The 16852-nt window shown below is 40.2% G+C and overlaps 1 protein-coding gene across 2 annotated transcripts in view; it reads left to right on the top strand.

The window, feature by feature from the left end:
- pdgfc (platelet derived growth factor c) overlaps positions 1 to 16296 on the top strand; it is a 41643-nt gene extending 25347 nt beyond the window's left edge. The window contains exons 2-6 of one of the 2 annotated variants that reach the window (XM_031866897.1): positions 100 to 292; positions 4572 to 4752; positions 13799 to 14006; positions 14170 to 14390; positions 15111 to 16296. In XM_031866897.1, coding sequence (XP_031722757.1) covers positions 100 to 292; positions 4572 to 4752; positions 13799 to 14006; positions 14170 to 14390; positions 15111 to 15224 — 917 coding nt within the window. In that variant the 3' untranslated portion in view covers positions 15225 to 16296. The remainder of the gene's footprint in view (positions 1 to 99; positions 293 to 4571; positions 4753 to 13798; positions 14007 to 14169; positions 14391 to 15110) is intronic. The other variant, XM_031866895.1, reaches the window with a different exon arrangement.
- The last annotated feature ends 556 nt before the right edge of the window (positions 16297 to 16852 follow it).

The raw sequence follows: 16852 nt of genomic DNA, 5'->3' as shown, positions 1-16852 counted from the left end.
AGTAAAATGATGCACCTGGGTTTTAATGTATTCAATCCGAACCAATGAAACAGCTACAGTACATGCAAAGCACAAAACACAATCTGATTTCTGTTTTAGGAGTGCAAGATTCCCATCAGGAGAAGATCATTACAGTGTCTGGAGAGGGAATGGTTCACAGCCCAGACTTCCCCTACACTTATCCCAGGAATACTGTGTTGGTCTGGAGACTGGTGGCGACCAACAACATGAGGATCCAGCTCACCTTTGATGAGAGATTTGGTCTGGAGGACCCAGAAGATGGCATATGCAAGTAAGAATATGTCTTACTATCTCTATGCTAACATCCTGATTATTAGCAACATATGAAGTTCCTGTCATTTTATTACTGTCCTTGAACCTTGGCTGGTTTTCTGGGCCTATTGTGTGCTAAAGGGTTAACATGCACTAAATACGTTGGGACGCATGGGGCATTTTCCTGCCAGGGTCCTTATCACTGATTTGACAAATGTGCCAACCTCCAAAAAGCTCAGTGTATTGTTTAAATGGTTTATGGATGTCATTCTAAATGAAAATGTTCTTTGTTTAACTTGATGAGTGATCTCCTTTAGAAGATAGGGAAGATATAGGCTTCACAGGTTGACAGGCCATATAAATGTGGGGCCGTGGTTAAAACGTGTCCTCCCCGTGTTGTCGACCACCTTTAAAGATTTACAATGTGTCCATTTGTGAAATTGCCTTTTGGTCTGCCGTAGCAGCTATTGAACATTGAAAACTAAGCAGCAGAGTGATTTGTTTCGCCCAAGACATGGTCATGATGACATGGTTCAGACTGGCATATTTTACCTGGTGTAGTCGATACTTTTAGCTCCTCATGTGATTGTTCGAAAGACAGGCAACACACCTTCTGACTAGCAACACATACATACAATGCATCCTCTGCTTTATTGAGGAGCCCACTTTCAATTACTGTCTGGGTTTGCCTCTGTTGCCATTCAATTTAAACAGGGATTCCGAGCCCCGACGATTAATTTACCCTCAGTGCATTATGTGCAGTGCCCTGCCGTCAATATATCACAACTGGATGAGCCCAATCACTGGAAGGTGGAGAATCGCTGGGGGAGGGTGACCTCGCTAGTCATTCCTGGAGAGCCCCCTAATGGATGACAGGGTGAATGACAGTGCAAAGTTGTATGTTGGATACAGATTAACATGCATCTTTTGAGAAATCAACTGTACATATCAGATAATTAAAAGAGGATGTGAATCAGTATGCATCCACTTTCACTGATCAATGAGGTGTTTGTGATTTTGACTCAGATTTTGGTCCAGAATCTGGTTAAAGATGGATTTGGATTTAACTGTCTAAGGTGCTGCCATTCAGGATACATGACTCTGTTTGACAATATACTTCCTGTATCCTGCTTTTGTAAAAAAAAACAGTATGTGAGTGCAGGTAATCTGAGCCCCTCAGGACACTACTGTGCATGTTGACAAATGAGGTTAGTGTTTCTGTTGAAACCCCAAGAGGGACGGTTCGAGAGTGGGGCAGGACGCGGATTGACAACTTTTGTGCTGTCCTGCCTGTACAAGACTGCACTAGTCAGCGTCCTCAGGGAGAGGGGCGAGAGACAATGACAACATCCTTTTCAAGGGTCATGCAAGGCATCGCCACGTCTACTGCTCCCACCTTCACATTTTTCACTCCTTCCCCAGAATGAGGCCCAAAAGGTGTTGATCGGATCCCAAGATACACACTCTTGGCAGGGTTGGCAGAGGGATGAATGAAGCATGCAATCACAAGCAGGAACAGACATACAAGTGTATGTACTTGTCTTTCCTCTCACCCTCTCTCCCTCTTTCTCTCTCAAACACACATTTTCTGTCCCACATGCACACTTTCACATGCACTAGCCTCTGGCCAAGTCTTCATATCTAGTTTATCTTTCATGTGTGTTTAAAAATGGATTCACAAAATGCCCCCTTTGAACTTCATTCCACTGTTATGGCAAAAAAAAAAAAAAACGTATTGATACGCTGCTCTTACCCTTGTGTCACCGCACAATGTGATGCAAATAAACGTGACTGGTAATCTCCTGTCCACTGATTCACAGCAACGGCAGGGGATAAAACAAACAACGGTAGGAGATGTGTTCGGCTTTGGTAGCAAGCCTGGAGCCTTTGCTAAGATGAGAGGGAAGCTGTGTAGCCGAGATGCTCATCTGCTATTCTGTTTGTCTGTGGTGCCATGAAAAGCATTCTTACCAAATCCACTGGAGGAGAGGCATATTGGAGAGGGATTGGTCTTGCTGCTGGTTGGCATGGCAGCAGAGTCGTGCTCGACGGCTCACAGACAGGACTGTTCTCAGAGAGGCATCTCTGCTCTCTGCCTTTAGTCTAAAAGGAGAGGACTAAGAAACAGTGTTTGTGTTGCTAAACTGCGTCATGGCCGTGGCGTATTTATTAATAATGTACAAGGAAAACCACTTTGTAGGAGAAAGCTTTGTGAATATTAAACATTCCCTGCATTGTGCATGAAGGCAATCCTATCTGCTGGTACTGTGCATAAGATTCCTTTGTCGTTCTGATCCTCTTCACCGTGACTGTACGTACAGTTTGGTATGTATGTCAGAGCATTTGTAAATCTGGGAAACCGCTGTTTGACATGGTGATTCTGAACACATGGTGATATGTAATGATCAGGGCGTCCTGCATTATTGATGAGCCATCTGTCAAAGCTCTGGAGCTGTCTGAGGGCGGATTTTCAGAGAGGAAGGCTTCTCTCTTCACCGACCTCCATCGAGCAGGCAGAGAGAAGCGAAACTGATATTTTATCCCTCTCCAAAAAACATTTCATGCCAGTCTGGTTTGCACTCACTCAAAGAAATGTTTAACAGTTCATGCAGTTGTCTGACATTGGTACACTTAAACTGAATAAATGGTTTTGCAAAAGCACACTTTCAGTTTTACCTTACCCAATATGTTTGTTTGTGCAGATTACAAACTTCCTGTATAACTTTCTAAATCAAAGGCAGCAGAGTCAGTGAATTTATTGACCCCCCCCCCCCCTTCAGTTTATTTAACATCACAGAAAATCCATTTTTAGTCTCGCTCATGTCCCTCCATGTTGTTTTATTGAAACTAGCTTGAACTGAATCTGTCAAGCCTGTGCAAAATGTAAACAATGTCGTCGGAATCCAAATATCCGAATTGGCAGCACTGAATGAGAGGTTAGTGTGCCTGTTGACGCAAATGGCAAAGTGATTAATCCCAGACTGCGAAGAGTCAGTGAAACAAGGCTGTATTGAATGCAGTGCAGCCACTGGTTACACACAGGTATAAATAATAAAAGCTGAACTCCTGAACTGCGTGTCTTAAGTGCTGGGGTTGGTTGATGTTAGCCTTGGCACACCAAAGGAGTCTGGAGCGTGGCCATATGCTTCTGCACTTCATGTTTACTGGTATTATGGGTTGGCAGGGTGGCCGGTGCAGAGAGAGACTGTCACGTAACTACAGGGTCACAAAGTTTGATCCCCACAACAAGCAAAATGCTGATTTTGTTTATATTTTACTAAATTGTAGTTTATATCATAATTTTCTTCTGTGAAATGACACTAAATTCAATGAAACTATTTAAACCCATAAAACCCATCATGTTAAATATCTTTTAAAAATGCATGTGATTTCCTCATACAATATTACACAAGGTTATGTGAGAGTTGCTGACGCTGAAAATAGAAATACAACTCTGAATACTCAATATGACAAAGGTTAGTAGATCCACATTATTGAAGAATTATTTTGAAAAATATATTCATGGAGCTTTGCATTCTGTACCTTTTTCATATTAATGTCCAAAAATAGTTTATCCAGCACACACCAGCAATCATGTAAATTTCATGATTTACAAGTGAGTTTTCAAACAACTGAGTCCAAGTCAAGAGGCCTGCAGTCTCCCACAATCCACACACAGTACCGTGTAATAAGCGCAAGGTTTAATTAAAACTATTTCATTGACAACACGTAGCATCGGTGTAATAGGCATGTAAAAAGGCTGCATCAGCAGCAATAACAGCTAAATAGTGCGAACAGCTGCTCATGCTGCACTGTCAACCAACCTGAGATTTGTCCTCAATACACTGGCAATCCTTTGTTCATTTTTTCTTTTTTTAATTCAGGCAGTAAATAAGAAACAAATCTCATCTCTCACAGCTGGGCTATTGTAACCTTTTTTTTTTTTTTTTCAAAAGAGGTTAAACCTTTATTTCCCTTGGCAGCTTTATTGATATTAACGATCTCACATTCAGAAGGGCAAGGCAGAGCTGAGGAGAAAGCACCATGGCCAATATTAAAGGTGCTGACGAGCTTACGACAATCAAAAAATACAATTAAAGTTAGCATGCATGTCAAGAGATCTAAATGTACCATGTGAAACCTCAAACAAAGCCAATAGTAGCTGAAACCTGTGTTATAACTTGGAAAAAAACAATGTCATGAATAATCAATCACCGTCTCAGAGTGGGCCCATAACCAGTGATGTCTTAGAGACAAACATTAACAGTTTCTGCACTATGTCTCATTCACTCTACCAGGTACGACTTTGTGGAGATAGAGGATCCGACTGAGAACACCATCCTGGGTCGCTGGTGTGGGTCACAGTCGGCACCAGCTAGTCACACTTCTAAAGGCAGTCAGATCAGGATCCGCTTCATCTCTGATGAGTACTTCCCCTCTGAGCCGGGATTCTGCATCCACTACTCCATTCTCCCTGTGGTACGTACAGTGTCAATAGTCAGGAGTTGTGCATTGTAAGTTGTGGCTGTCATAGCATTTCTCTGCCTCTATCTCCAAACTTGCACCCACATGGCAGTAACCGATGCCTCTCCATGCAAGCACAATTAAGATAATTTGCTTGTTACATAACACAGTCTTAATTTGCAATCATCCTTTTCTGCTTATGTGTTCCCAAGGGGAAAAATTATGTTGAAGCACTTCAGAGCATCTGGCACATGTACTATCTTTTATTTTATGATGTTATGATGTACACTTATACACAAACAAAACTAAATGTCCACAATGTCTGCAATGAGAGAGAATATAGCAATACCATAAGTTTTCCTTCAAGGATTGAAATGGGAATTTTTTGTGATGGACCCTGGAAAAGTTCTAAAACATTAGAAAGCACACAACAAATCGAAATAAATTAACTGTAAACGGTTTCAAACTCTGTCATTTTCTCATTTGCTGGGGCTAGTATTGTTTCCACTTTTAAATCGTCAAACTGTTATGTTCTGTATCACCCGTATATATAAAACCATGAACCCTGTTAACCTGCTCTGTATCTGTAGATCCAGTCAGACAGACGAGGTGTCTCAATGTCATTGTTTCTTGAGATTGAGATGGAGAAAATAAGTGGCGTCACATTCACAAAGAGGTCCTCTGACCCGCGGGGGGATTCATTCAAGCCCCTGAAATGAAAGTAGGAATTAAGAGATAGAAGTGCTTTTTGTGTGAAAAATTGTCATGTTCTCTTTGCTCAAAACAACCTATCCTCCTTTCTGTTCTTCAACATTATTTATCTTGTCTTCACGAGTAACATAGACTTTAATCACTAGTTCCATCCCTTGCTAATCTTTGGCAGATATTTATCCATCCAAGTGTGTGCATAGCATAAGCTTGAACTCATTCAGTACATCGCAAGCTTTGCTAAAGACCAGTAAAGAGCTCAAGACTCAAGCAACAACTGCAGCAAAAGTAGCAATATTTGTCAGAGTATTCTGTGAGAACAAAAAGTGAATGGCAAAGAGGGGCATTCTTATCAGCTTCTTCCTTTTCACGCCTCATGACCTCTCATTGACTTCAGTCAAACATCAGCCCGATAATCAAAGTGAATTGCCAGTTTGTTATACTTCATGCATTCAGCCCAGGGGCGGACTGGCCATCAGGAAGATGTGAAGTCTCCTGAACGGCCGATTCATTCCGGGCTGAGTTTTTATTTTTCTATTTATGATGTCAGTAGTTACTGAATGGTCATCGGACGTGACATGGGCCAGCCCGGTCCTCGCAGTTGCAGTCAGCACAGATTGGAAAGCTGCCTGTCAGACTGGGCTAATATAACTCCTCCAATATTGAGAAAGGATACGAGCGGCCCCTCCCAATTTGGAGAAATCCTGGTTTTTGATTCAGTGCAGTGGTGACATGCTTATAGGCCTACAAACTGAGGAGGTCAGCAAGACATCCTAGAGTGTCTTAAAAATCTTCATCAGCTTCTCTTCATACCACAAAAAAAGGTATTTAGTGTTCCGGGCACTCGCATAGAACATCGCAAAGTCCCTGAACTAGCTTAACTTTGTGTTTGTGTTTTCTGGTTTCTTTTTGGGAGGAAGGGGGTTATTTTGTTCAGTTTTGTCACGAGTAATGTATCCATCTAGCTGATCATATTTTCAGTTGCTACATCCAGTTTATCAAAATGATAAGAGAAAAATGCCATATCAGAAGTTATTTATGTTGGTCAATCTACAAAACGTGTTTCATTGCTACTTAAGTAGCTAGCTCTGTGGGAAGAAAACATCATCATGCTTATTTGTGTCAACAAATCTCTTCTATTATCTTACCTGTTTTTCAAGGTAAACATCTATGAGCAACGTCAAATTTAATTGCTGGACAAACTGAAAGTGTGGGCAGTGATTCAGAGGTCCAGGGCATTACATTACCAGAAAGAAACTACAGTTTTTGGCTGCATCATTTAAATTTTAACTTTATCAGTGAGATAGAACAGCTCTGCCTTCACAAAAATGCTTGCAAAACTTCTGTAAAATTGCACGAAAAAATGTTAAAACTTCTGAGCCATCTTTGTCTTGATCCATCCTCTCCCCATTCCTCATTCTCTTTCACTGTCTCACTTCTTTCTGTCCTGGTCTTGAGACCACACACACAGAATAATCCCTGCTGCCTTCGCTGACAAAAGCCGGAGATAAACTGAAGAGACGACTGCCATGTTTTAACCTGTCATGTTTTAGTTCTGTTCACTTGCTTTAAGTAAACAGTTCTACTCCTCATTAATCCCTAATGGCCTGCAGCACTGGGAAATCTGACAAGCACAAATAGGCAACTGAGGTCACTGACGGCACTTTGTGTTCTGTCTGTAACTTTTTTTGTCTGCATCAAAAGCTTGTTTGTTTTTGTTTTGTTCTCTTTTGCTTCATACACGTCATTACAGCATTCTTTCTTCACCCTTAAAACCCAAAACAACTGACATGCTGAAAACACACTGAGTGTCAAGAGTATCAGAGCTGTATTTCTCAGAAAAGAAACGGAGATGTTAAGAGGGAAGAGTCAGTCATTATGTGTACTAGCTCCCTGTGGTAGAGCCAATACATTTTGTTGAGTCAAATAAGATCACTTAAATCACTGAAAACCAGGTTAATCTCCAGTAATGATAACTCACTCATCTTGGGAATGAATTGCATCACATTTTACAGTATATTTAACACCAATAGACTGCAGTAGATTGTGACGTTAGAGCCGCAGCCAAGGCCTTGCTCTGTCAAATAGCGAGGGATTAATCCAATAAGACACTGTTACAAGGAGTAGGTAATGAAGCAGAAGCAAACATTTTACATTGAAGTGTTGTGGACCTCACAGTAAAGACAGATCAAATTCAGAGCAGTATTTAGCCTAATTCCCAGTAGGCTAGCATTACGGGTTAGGTATCAACTGATTCATTACCATCTCAAGGTCCACTGTCATTGCGCAATCTTGAAAACTCGATTATGGTAATACCAAGTAAACCAAGATCTTTGAATTCCAATTTTCACTGGCAGGGAGAGTCTAATTTAAAATATAGGCCCTATTGTTCTATACATTTTTTGTTAGGTTAAATTATGTTAGAAATAGGCCTGAAGTAGGCTGCAGATTTAATTATTTTCTTTGCAAAAATAAGATTTGATCTTAAAAAAACGTAGTGTTGAAAAAAAGTGTGTTGTTTCATAATCATATATATAATTATTTTGTTTAATCAGGTTAAGAACTGTCTAAGAACGCACTTTGAGAGATTGCGTGCATGCCAAAAGACAGAGAGGGGCGCCCACAGAAACGACTTATGTAGAAGGCCCACGATTTTGTGTGACACCCCTGTGTATGTTTTATCTTAAGAAATATGATAACAGAGCGGAAAGCTCAAATAAAGTGATCTAAGTGTGCAGGTATCAGTTTGGACATTTTGTACTTCCAGCATCTGAGTGAAGATAAGGTTGACCGGTGGTTTTCCTGCATTAGCTTAAAAAAATAAGACATTTTCTGAAATATTTAAATTTTAAAGTAAAACACACCACCACCATCAACTATGGATGTTTTAGGATTTAAATGTCAAACTTGATTATTTTGCAGTAGAATTAAACTATTCTGCTGGGGTGCTCAAATGTCTGTCACTAAGTATATGATGGAATATGAAAGAAAGTCCCGGTCTCTTATTCCAACAGTAGAAGGTGTGGAAACCATGAGGGGGGGAAAGGAAGCTATGGCCTCCTCACGTTCAGACCGGCTTCCCTTTGAACTTTCCTCCGACAGAGGAGGAGCACGCTAGAACAGCAGCACTCTGTTTCCTCTGTGGTCAGCTAGCAGCTTTTGGAACCTCGTGCCACGCAGGGGCCAGCACTTTAGTTTATATTTAAACAAGCAATAATTCCTCCCCACCACTTCCATGGGAGAAAAAAATAAGATCCGGTCTGTAATTCACAGGAAGAGATTTTAGGAAAAGCGAAAAGGCCGAGGCAAAGAGGTTGTTAAAATATAGAAGAGAAGGAGTCTGTTGAAGGGAGCATGAGGGGTGTTGAGTGGTGGATTAAAGGAGCAAACAAACATCATTGTCTCTGTGAGGTCCCAATCCAGAATGAAACCCCACTGCTACTGAAGATCACCCTACCCGCTTTGTTTCATTTAAGATCGAATAGAGTTTTACACACACAGACTTGAGTGAAGGGCAATAGGACAGAAGAAGTAAGGAATAAAATGCAAGTTAAAGCAGATGGCAATGACCGTCAAAAGCCATGCTTACCGTTGGCATGACAAAGTGAGGTCTGTTTTTACACCAACCTCAATTGCAGTGTGTGGCGTATGGTGACAGAAAAAAACACTTTCTTCACGCACAACAGACCTCGTTGCTTACTCGAAGCTCTCTTGTGCAAGGAAGTGGTTTGCAACGACATGTGAAAGAGAAGATATTGTTTTCCAAAGCTCTCCCATGATGCTATTTCAGAAGTTTCATCTCAACATAGTTAGCTGAACCTGTCATTTTAGTCACCAGAAATAAGAACATGTGGTTGTGCAGTGTACGAACAAAGAAAGCTGGAAACGAAGTAATCACAACGAGATTATTTCTTGAGGGGCAGGGGTGTATCGTTTGTCAGTGATAAGAGAAACAATACAAGCTTTCATACTTTGACTCTGTCTCTTTTCAAAACACACAATTATTTCAATAGAGTTGTACATTGTGATCTTGTTAAATATCCATCTGCTGCCTGTGCATATATATATTATACAATACAAGTAGACATATATATATATGTTTGCTTATATTGTAATATTCACAAATGCACATTGGTTCGAACATGTTAGTTAGACCCACTGAGTCTGTAATTTCTACTTTTTTCCATCCTCGGTCTGTTGGTTCTTCTCTTTTTTCATAGAACATTGACATAAACTGCAACTAACAGGACACAGATTTTCTTTAAGGCTAACAAACTAACTATTGTGTGTTATAGTGTTTCCTGTTTTAGTTTGAAAGTCCTCTCTTGTGTCTTAATTGTCTTGTTTTACTTCCTGCCTTTGTTTGTTTCCCGCCTTTGGGATTGATTTTGAATTTCACCTGATGCTCGTCAGCCATAGTGTCACCTGCCGCTCGTTATCTCCCTCTTTTTCTTATGCATGTAGTCTCTGTGCTCACCATGTCTTTTTTTCTGCTCGTCTTCTTTGTCTTCATTGCTACATATACTTTTGTTTATCTGTTTCTGCCTGTGTTTTACTTTGAAGTATTTTCTTTGGATCAGCCCGTCTGAGTCTGCATTTGGGTCCTATCTGCCTGTGCTGCTCCCTGCACCGTGACTCACATAACAATTGCAAATTTTGAGCCTGCTTTGTTCAGAAATATACAAGAAATTGTTCGAATTCAGTCCTAGATAGTTCAAAATCTTAGTAAGGATTATAATCTCTATCATACTGAGGTTTGGTCAATAGCCGTATGTTTCAAACTATGATGCTCAGGTACCCCTCTAGCATAAATTTTGGATGTGTCAGGGACAGCGTGTCAATGTACGCTTATTATATATATTTATATATTGTGTCTTTCCAAAATAAACCTCTGTCTTCACAAAAATTTAAGGCAACTATATCACTTAGGGTTGACGTTAAATTGACTGACTAGTGACTCACGGGACTAACAGTACTAACGAGTCATCATGGCCTTTATTTATATAAAGGACTATTGGATTCATGACCTTGCGTCACTATGTACCTCTCTTGACAGTTTCATCTTTTAGTAAACTGGAATTTTTGCACATGCTTATGATGCCTTTGGAATGTCTAACACCTGCAACAGGACCTGGACAGACATGGTGCCTCGGTGACATCTGTCATCTCAACATGTTATGTGCGGGCTATTCCACAGCTTTGCCTTACATCATTCCATTCACTCGTTTCAATCCTTTCTGTTTATATGTTCTTTAAACTGTTGACAAGTTTGGCAAAAAAGGGAAGAGCTCTTGAGATATGCTGATTGAAAACGTTTTTTCTGCTAAAAAATGTATAGCGTTAAAATCATCCATCATAGATCTAGATTCACTAATTAATTTGACTTAATTCATTACTCCTCCAATACTGGCATCGAGTCATAATATTTGATCCGTGACACTGTGCATGCAATTCATGCCAGCTACTGTAGTTGGTGGTCCTTTTTATTACTTTGTTAGTGAATGTCTTAAACAGGAGCTCTCATCTGCTACTTATAGCTTCATTTACACCATCTTGATGTGTCTCTGAAGGATTGCTTGGCTTCTCTATCTGAAGCCGAGCTTGCAGAGAGCCGCTAATTGGGGGATTGTTGCACCATCTACATTCACAAGCTGTTAATGGCTTCCAGTGCTCGCTGAAAGCCACTGCCAAGGCTTACCTCATAAGAATCATAGCTTCCCTCTATTGTCTGGAAATACAGTTCTGCTCAGAGACAGACCTGTTTGAGTTAGTCTTTATTTGACCGGTCCTTTCTCCACAAGCATTCCTTTCACATTTGTGTCTGCTTATCATAGGTGCCAAATGACCCAAAGATATGGTCCGTGGTTATGAAGGCAGCCTCATTAGAATGAGTCTAATCCGTGGCATGAACACAGCTGTGCATCAGCTGTATTTTTGTAGCCTGTGGTGCAGCCATGTCAAACCACTGGCATCTTATTTTTAAATCTATGCCAAACAGAGTTGAAGTCTGCATTGAGTGCATTGTGCAGATTTACCCTTTCAACAAATCTTATGGTTTTTTCCTGTTTTACACATTTTATTCTGTGTAAAACTACAAATACACTTGCTGGTCTGGTTAGCTTATTAATTGTTTGTCTGTTGTGTCCACTGGTTCCCAACATGGGGGTCACGGCCCCCCAAAGCTTCACAAGGGGGGTCGCAAGGCCTTTTTGATTTTAAGGGGTTGGAAAACGAATAAGATACAGTTGGCTTATACCTCAGCATTTCATTTATTTCTGTGAAGAAAACTAGACTAAACTGTTTTTGTTTTATGATTATTATTAAAGATGTAATCACACAGGATAATGTCACGGTGAAGACCTGAATAGCTATAGTCACAGAGCCTTCCCACTCTGCATGATTGTTAAAAATTCATAAAAGTACATAGTGCAGGCAGAGAGTTGTATTAGAAATCATCTCTAATACGATATTTACAAGTGTTATTCTGCTCCAAATTCAACCTAATCACTCATTTGAAAGAATCTTCCTGCAGTTATTCCTTTTTAACTTTTTGGATTAATTGTACAGTTCATCAGTTGTTCTGTACTGTTATTGTTATCAATTGAAAATAGGGGTTCGTCAGTTGATAGAAAAGGAACCACTGGTGTAGTCGATCTGAAAAGAAGGACTGCATAAATATCTCTCTACATATATATATACAGTATATCTCTGCTGGTTCTGGTGGTTGGTATGATTAAACCCGTTGGAATAAAATTATATAAGCCTCTGGATGGATAACTTTTGTCTAGGTGGTTTTACAGCGCCATAAATATGCAAATGCTTTAAGCATAAGTAACAAATAAGAACCAAAACCACAAATCCTTGCAATGTTGGTGCCAACTTTTCCTCCTCTAGCCCCTATTTCTTACTGAATTCCTTCCTAATTCAGCCCTATAAGTCATCAAAGGGAAGCTACAGATTCCTGGAATAATTTTTTTTTCTTTTCAAATATTTCTGCCTCTCAAGAAGCTTAAAGACGCAGCTGCCAGCAGCCGATGTTTTCAATGCTCCACAAGCTTCTTTTTTTTATTTTTTAGTAAGTGTCACAATGTTGCCTTCTACCTGTCAGTCACAAAAGATTAGAGAGACCAGCGAGCTGACATGTTGGACAAACGTAGAGTCGCAGGACTGAAAGGTTCTACAGATTAGCCTCTTCTCTCTTGGGAAGACCAACACCCCAGGTATCAATCTTCTCTGTGACTGCACGCTGTAGCCTGGAGGCCTGGGAGCTTGAAACGAATACTACTGCCGCCTGCGGGAGCCAAAAGGACAAATGTTGTTATGCAAAGTGGGCAGAGGAGTTGACGGAGATGTGATCACATTTGACAACATAAAAAATTATGCCATCAACTGACATTTACTTCTCAACTGAACCGTGCATTGAACAGTTTGGATACAGTTATTATCATTTGTGTCTTGTTGGAGTGCACATTGTTTCGCAGCCAGAGATTAGAAGTGGAGTCCCAGCCTTATATGCAGGACAAGACTTTAGCTGAGGCAGGTACACACCCAACATTCCTACACTGTTTGTCTTATATCAAGGATGGAACATTATTAATATATATCAAATGCATATTTATTTATAGATACACATTTATGTGTAAGTTTTCTACTTTCCCATCAGTTCACAGAGTCAGCTGGGTGGCAAAGTGTTTGTCCAAAGCCGGTGTGGGAATGATTTGCAAAATACATCGGTGTGTCTGTAATCGTCAGGAGCTTTACACAACTCTTCTTTACATTATCAGCTCTAACATATAGTGCTTGAATTACATTCCAGCTGGCCTGGACAGTCATGGTTTCTGTTTAATTTAACAAAAGTCCAAACCACTGTAGCATTTAATGAGCCCGGATCCAATTTAAACCCAATTTTAACCATGACATACAATGCACCGTAGCAGAGTCAAACTCCCCGTCTTTCTATACCTTAACTTTTTTTTTTTCACACAGTAGAAATAAAGCACATCTTGTCAATGCTGATAAATTTGTTCCTTCTGTGTTGTTTTCCTGTTTAAGTATTCGTAACCAAGAGAGGTCTTAAATGTCACGGAAAGTGTCTGCTCTGTAAGTATCCTGAGGCAGTTTGTGCAATGAGTGGTTTTGGGTGTGGAAGCTAGAATATGTGTCTGTGACACAAGCATTGTATTGCTCTGGCAGAGTTCAAGAAGACTTTCCCAGTGTACAGCTCCATCAAAAAATGAAGCATATGAAAGTGATACATTGTCCTGTTGTAACTTTATAGATAAATACTGTATTTACTGAGTAAATGACCTTTCCTTTCCGTCTCTCTCCATCTCATCTGCTGGTTTTCCCGCAGAGTGTATCAGAAACCGAAGTCCCTGCAGTTCTGCCCCAATCCCAGCATGGTATTGAGGAGTTGTCGGACGCCGTGGCAGGGCTGGGCACCGTGGAGGAGGTCATGAAGTACCTGGAGCCGGAGCGATGGCAGCTGGATATGGAGGAGTTGTACAAACCTACATGGCATCTGCTGGGGAAATCCTTTTTCCACAATAAGAAGGCCAGAGGTAGGACACTTTTAAACTTGTACATTTTAGAAAACAACATGATAATTTACAGTGATCATGAATTTTTAAATTTAAACAGAGCCACTGAATATGAACTCAAACTGTAAAAAGTTTGTTTCGATAGGAAGTCTTTCTGATCATGACTTCTCTGTGTCTTTTTGAGGAGGAGCTGATCTCAATCTGTTGAGGGAGGAAGTTCGACTGTACAGCTGCACTCCACGTAACTTCTCTGTATCCTTGCGTGAGGAGCTGAAGAGGACAGATGCCATTTTCTGGCCAAGCTGCCTACTGGTGAAGCGCTGTGGTGGAAACTGTGCCTGCTGCTCTCACCGCTGCTACGACTGCCAGTGTGTTCCCGCCAGGGTGACGAAGAAATACCATGAGGTAAATATCGATGTGATTATGAAGTGCGAAGAACATGTAACCTGTATAGTCTTTGAATTAATAAAAAATCAAATATTTAAGTTATTATGAAATGAACCAGCAGTAAAAATGATATGGTTAAATATATTTCCTGTGCACCAACCTCAGACAAATGATCAACTATATATAGGAGATAAGTATTCATGACCAAACATTGAATTTGCTGTGCATATCCTATGATCCTATGATTCTATTTCCACCCTTTACAGTATTTCCAATTGTGCACAAGATACAGCATAATGTAATAAACATGACATTTGCTGAGCACATTCATACTTCAATTTGGTGACTTCATGAACCACAATCAGGCTGACCTAACATTTTTAACCACACATCTACTGTGGTAGCAAGGCTCTCAGAAAAGCAATCTTCACACTACACCACAATATACTATAGTACTTTAATGTCTTCGGCGGTTGCATACTTGTCTTCAGATGAAATGTAATGGCAGTCAACTGTACGGCTCAGAAATTGAGAGTGAGCCTTGGTCACTGATATTATACTCTTTAGAAAAATTGGATTTCCGTGCATTGGGTCAGTTATGACTTTTTAGAAACTTTCAAAAATGTATAGGTTAATAAACTGGTATCATTTCTGAATAAAGTACCCACTGAGCATGCTTTACATGAACTGTTTGAGGGGAAGCACAGCTGTTAACTAAAGCCTCCTTCTCTTTGACAGGTTCTGCTGTTGAAACACCGAAGCGGTGTTAGAGGCTTGCAGAAGTCCATGGCGGATGTGCCCTTGGAGCACCATGAGGAGTGTGCCTGTGTGTGCAAAGATGACTTGGACTGACCTCAGACAAGCGTAATACCTGCCACTGGAATCACACAGGATGTTTGAAATTAACGTCTGCCGCTGTTGCAGCGTTCTGTATCTCATCCACTTCGGAGCAAACTAGATCGTCCCTTTATCCTGTTGTCCTTACGCTAATTGGATGAAGCAGAACAGACTGGAATCTAATAAATCTTCTAAATGGATCTGACTGCTGTGAAATAGCAATAGTGTGCTCTGAGTGCATTTTAGAAAGACAAAAATGCACTGGAGAAGATCTGGACTACTACCTATGTGCTCTGAAGACTATTTTCTTGAGCTCACAGATCAGAACATATAGGTATTTTTGCCTCTTCTTTAAGCCAGTGAGGGCTGATAGTGTCATGGAAAATAGGAGCCTCTTTGTTCAAGTACTTTTTTATGTCGAGAGCTGGCTCCAGCTGATTTACTCCCTCTGCTCCTCTTTTATTACCACCAAGGCAAAGAAAGGTGCTTTTTCATCAGCAGTTTTTCTTTGCTCTTGTTTCATTACAGATTTAATCTGCAGCCACGGTAATGCTGAAATGTCTTGCTAATGAGACCTATTATGTGTAAATATGTCATCTACATTCTGTACTATCATGTCTTTTCTACCAAAGATTCTCAAAGAGAAGATACAAGTTGCACATGTAGAATCAGTTGGGTTTTGTTCATTACAACTCTTCATTCTATCTCAAATCTGCTTGCTTCAGGAATGCCTTCTGGAATGCCTCGCATCAAGCAATTCTTGCTACGTTTGGGATTGTTCATAGTCAATATTTATTTGTTTAATGAAAGGGAAACTTAGGTCCAAGATGTCTTGTTTGTTACATGTGTCACTGTACAGTAGTATTAGCCTCCAGTTTTCATTCTTTGCTATTTTACATTGCCATCGTGTCATGGATGTTTTACAATTTTCTGTATGCCAAAGTTATTTATCTCTACCTTTGCAATAACTGTTTGTGTGTATCATTGTACTGAACATCAAAAATAAATGCTTCCATTTTTAATTGGAGGTACAGTACTTAAGCTCAGCAGAGAAGATATAGATGATCCAAAACTATTGCAAACATTTTCCAAAGCAAAAACACCCAATGATGGATATGTGCTTCAAGACATCAATGACAGAAATGATGGTTGTATTTGGAAAAGAAATACTATTGTTTCTAGCATGCTATTAGTGGAAGTTATGTGAGATAAACTCTGAACATTGGTAAATAAAGAAGGTTGAGGGGTTCTCTGTGAAACTAAGGTGGAACGTATTCCTCTGTGGGAGAGCATAACATGATCATATGCATGTTGCATTGAATTATAAATCTGATTTTCTACAAACACAAAAACAGTGAATATCGTAACAGTAACACATTTGCTCTTTATAGCCTAATGTAGTTTACAGGTACTTCATAGAAAATCCACAACAATGCCTCGAAGGTGCTGAATTTAAGAAATCTGAGCATATCTGTGATTGAGGAATTGCCTCCACGCAACATGATGATGGCTGAGCTGGCAGCTACCAACGGCTAAACAACGGCAACAGTGCTAAGAGAGCAAACAGTAATTGGGGGGGAACCAGATTAAACACTAGTGTAAGGGATTACAATTTCCCAAACAGTAATTACATCACAGTATTT

Source organism: Anarrhichthys ocellatus, unplaced genomic scaffold (genome assembly GCF_004355925.1).
Source record: "Anarrhichthys ocellatus isolate YVR2014 unplaced genomic scaffold, GSC_Weel_1.0 scaffold37, whole genome shotgun sequence".
Taxonomy (NCBI): Eukaryota; Metazoa; Chordata; class Actinopteri; order Perciformes; family Anarhichadidae; genus Anarrhichthys; species Anarrhichthys ocellatus.
Note: the sequence above shows the minus strand (reverse complement) of the source record. Positions and strands in the feature narration are given on the sequence as shown.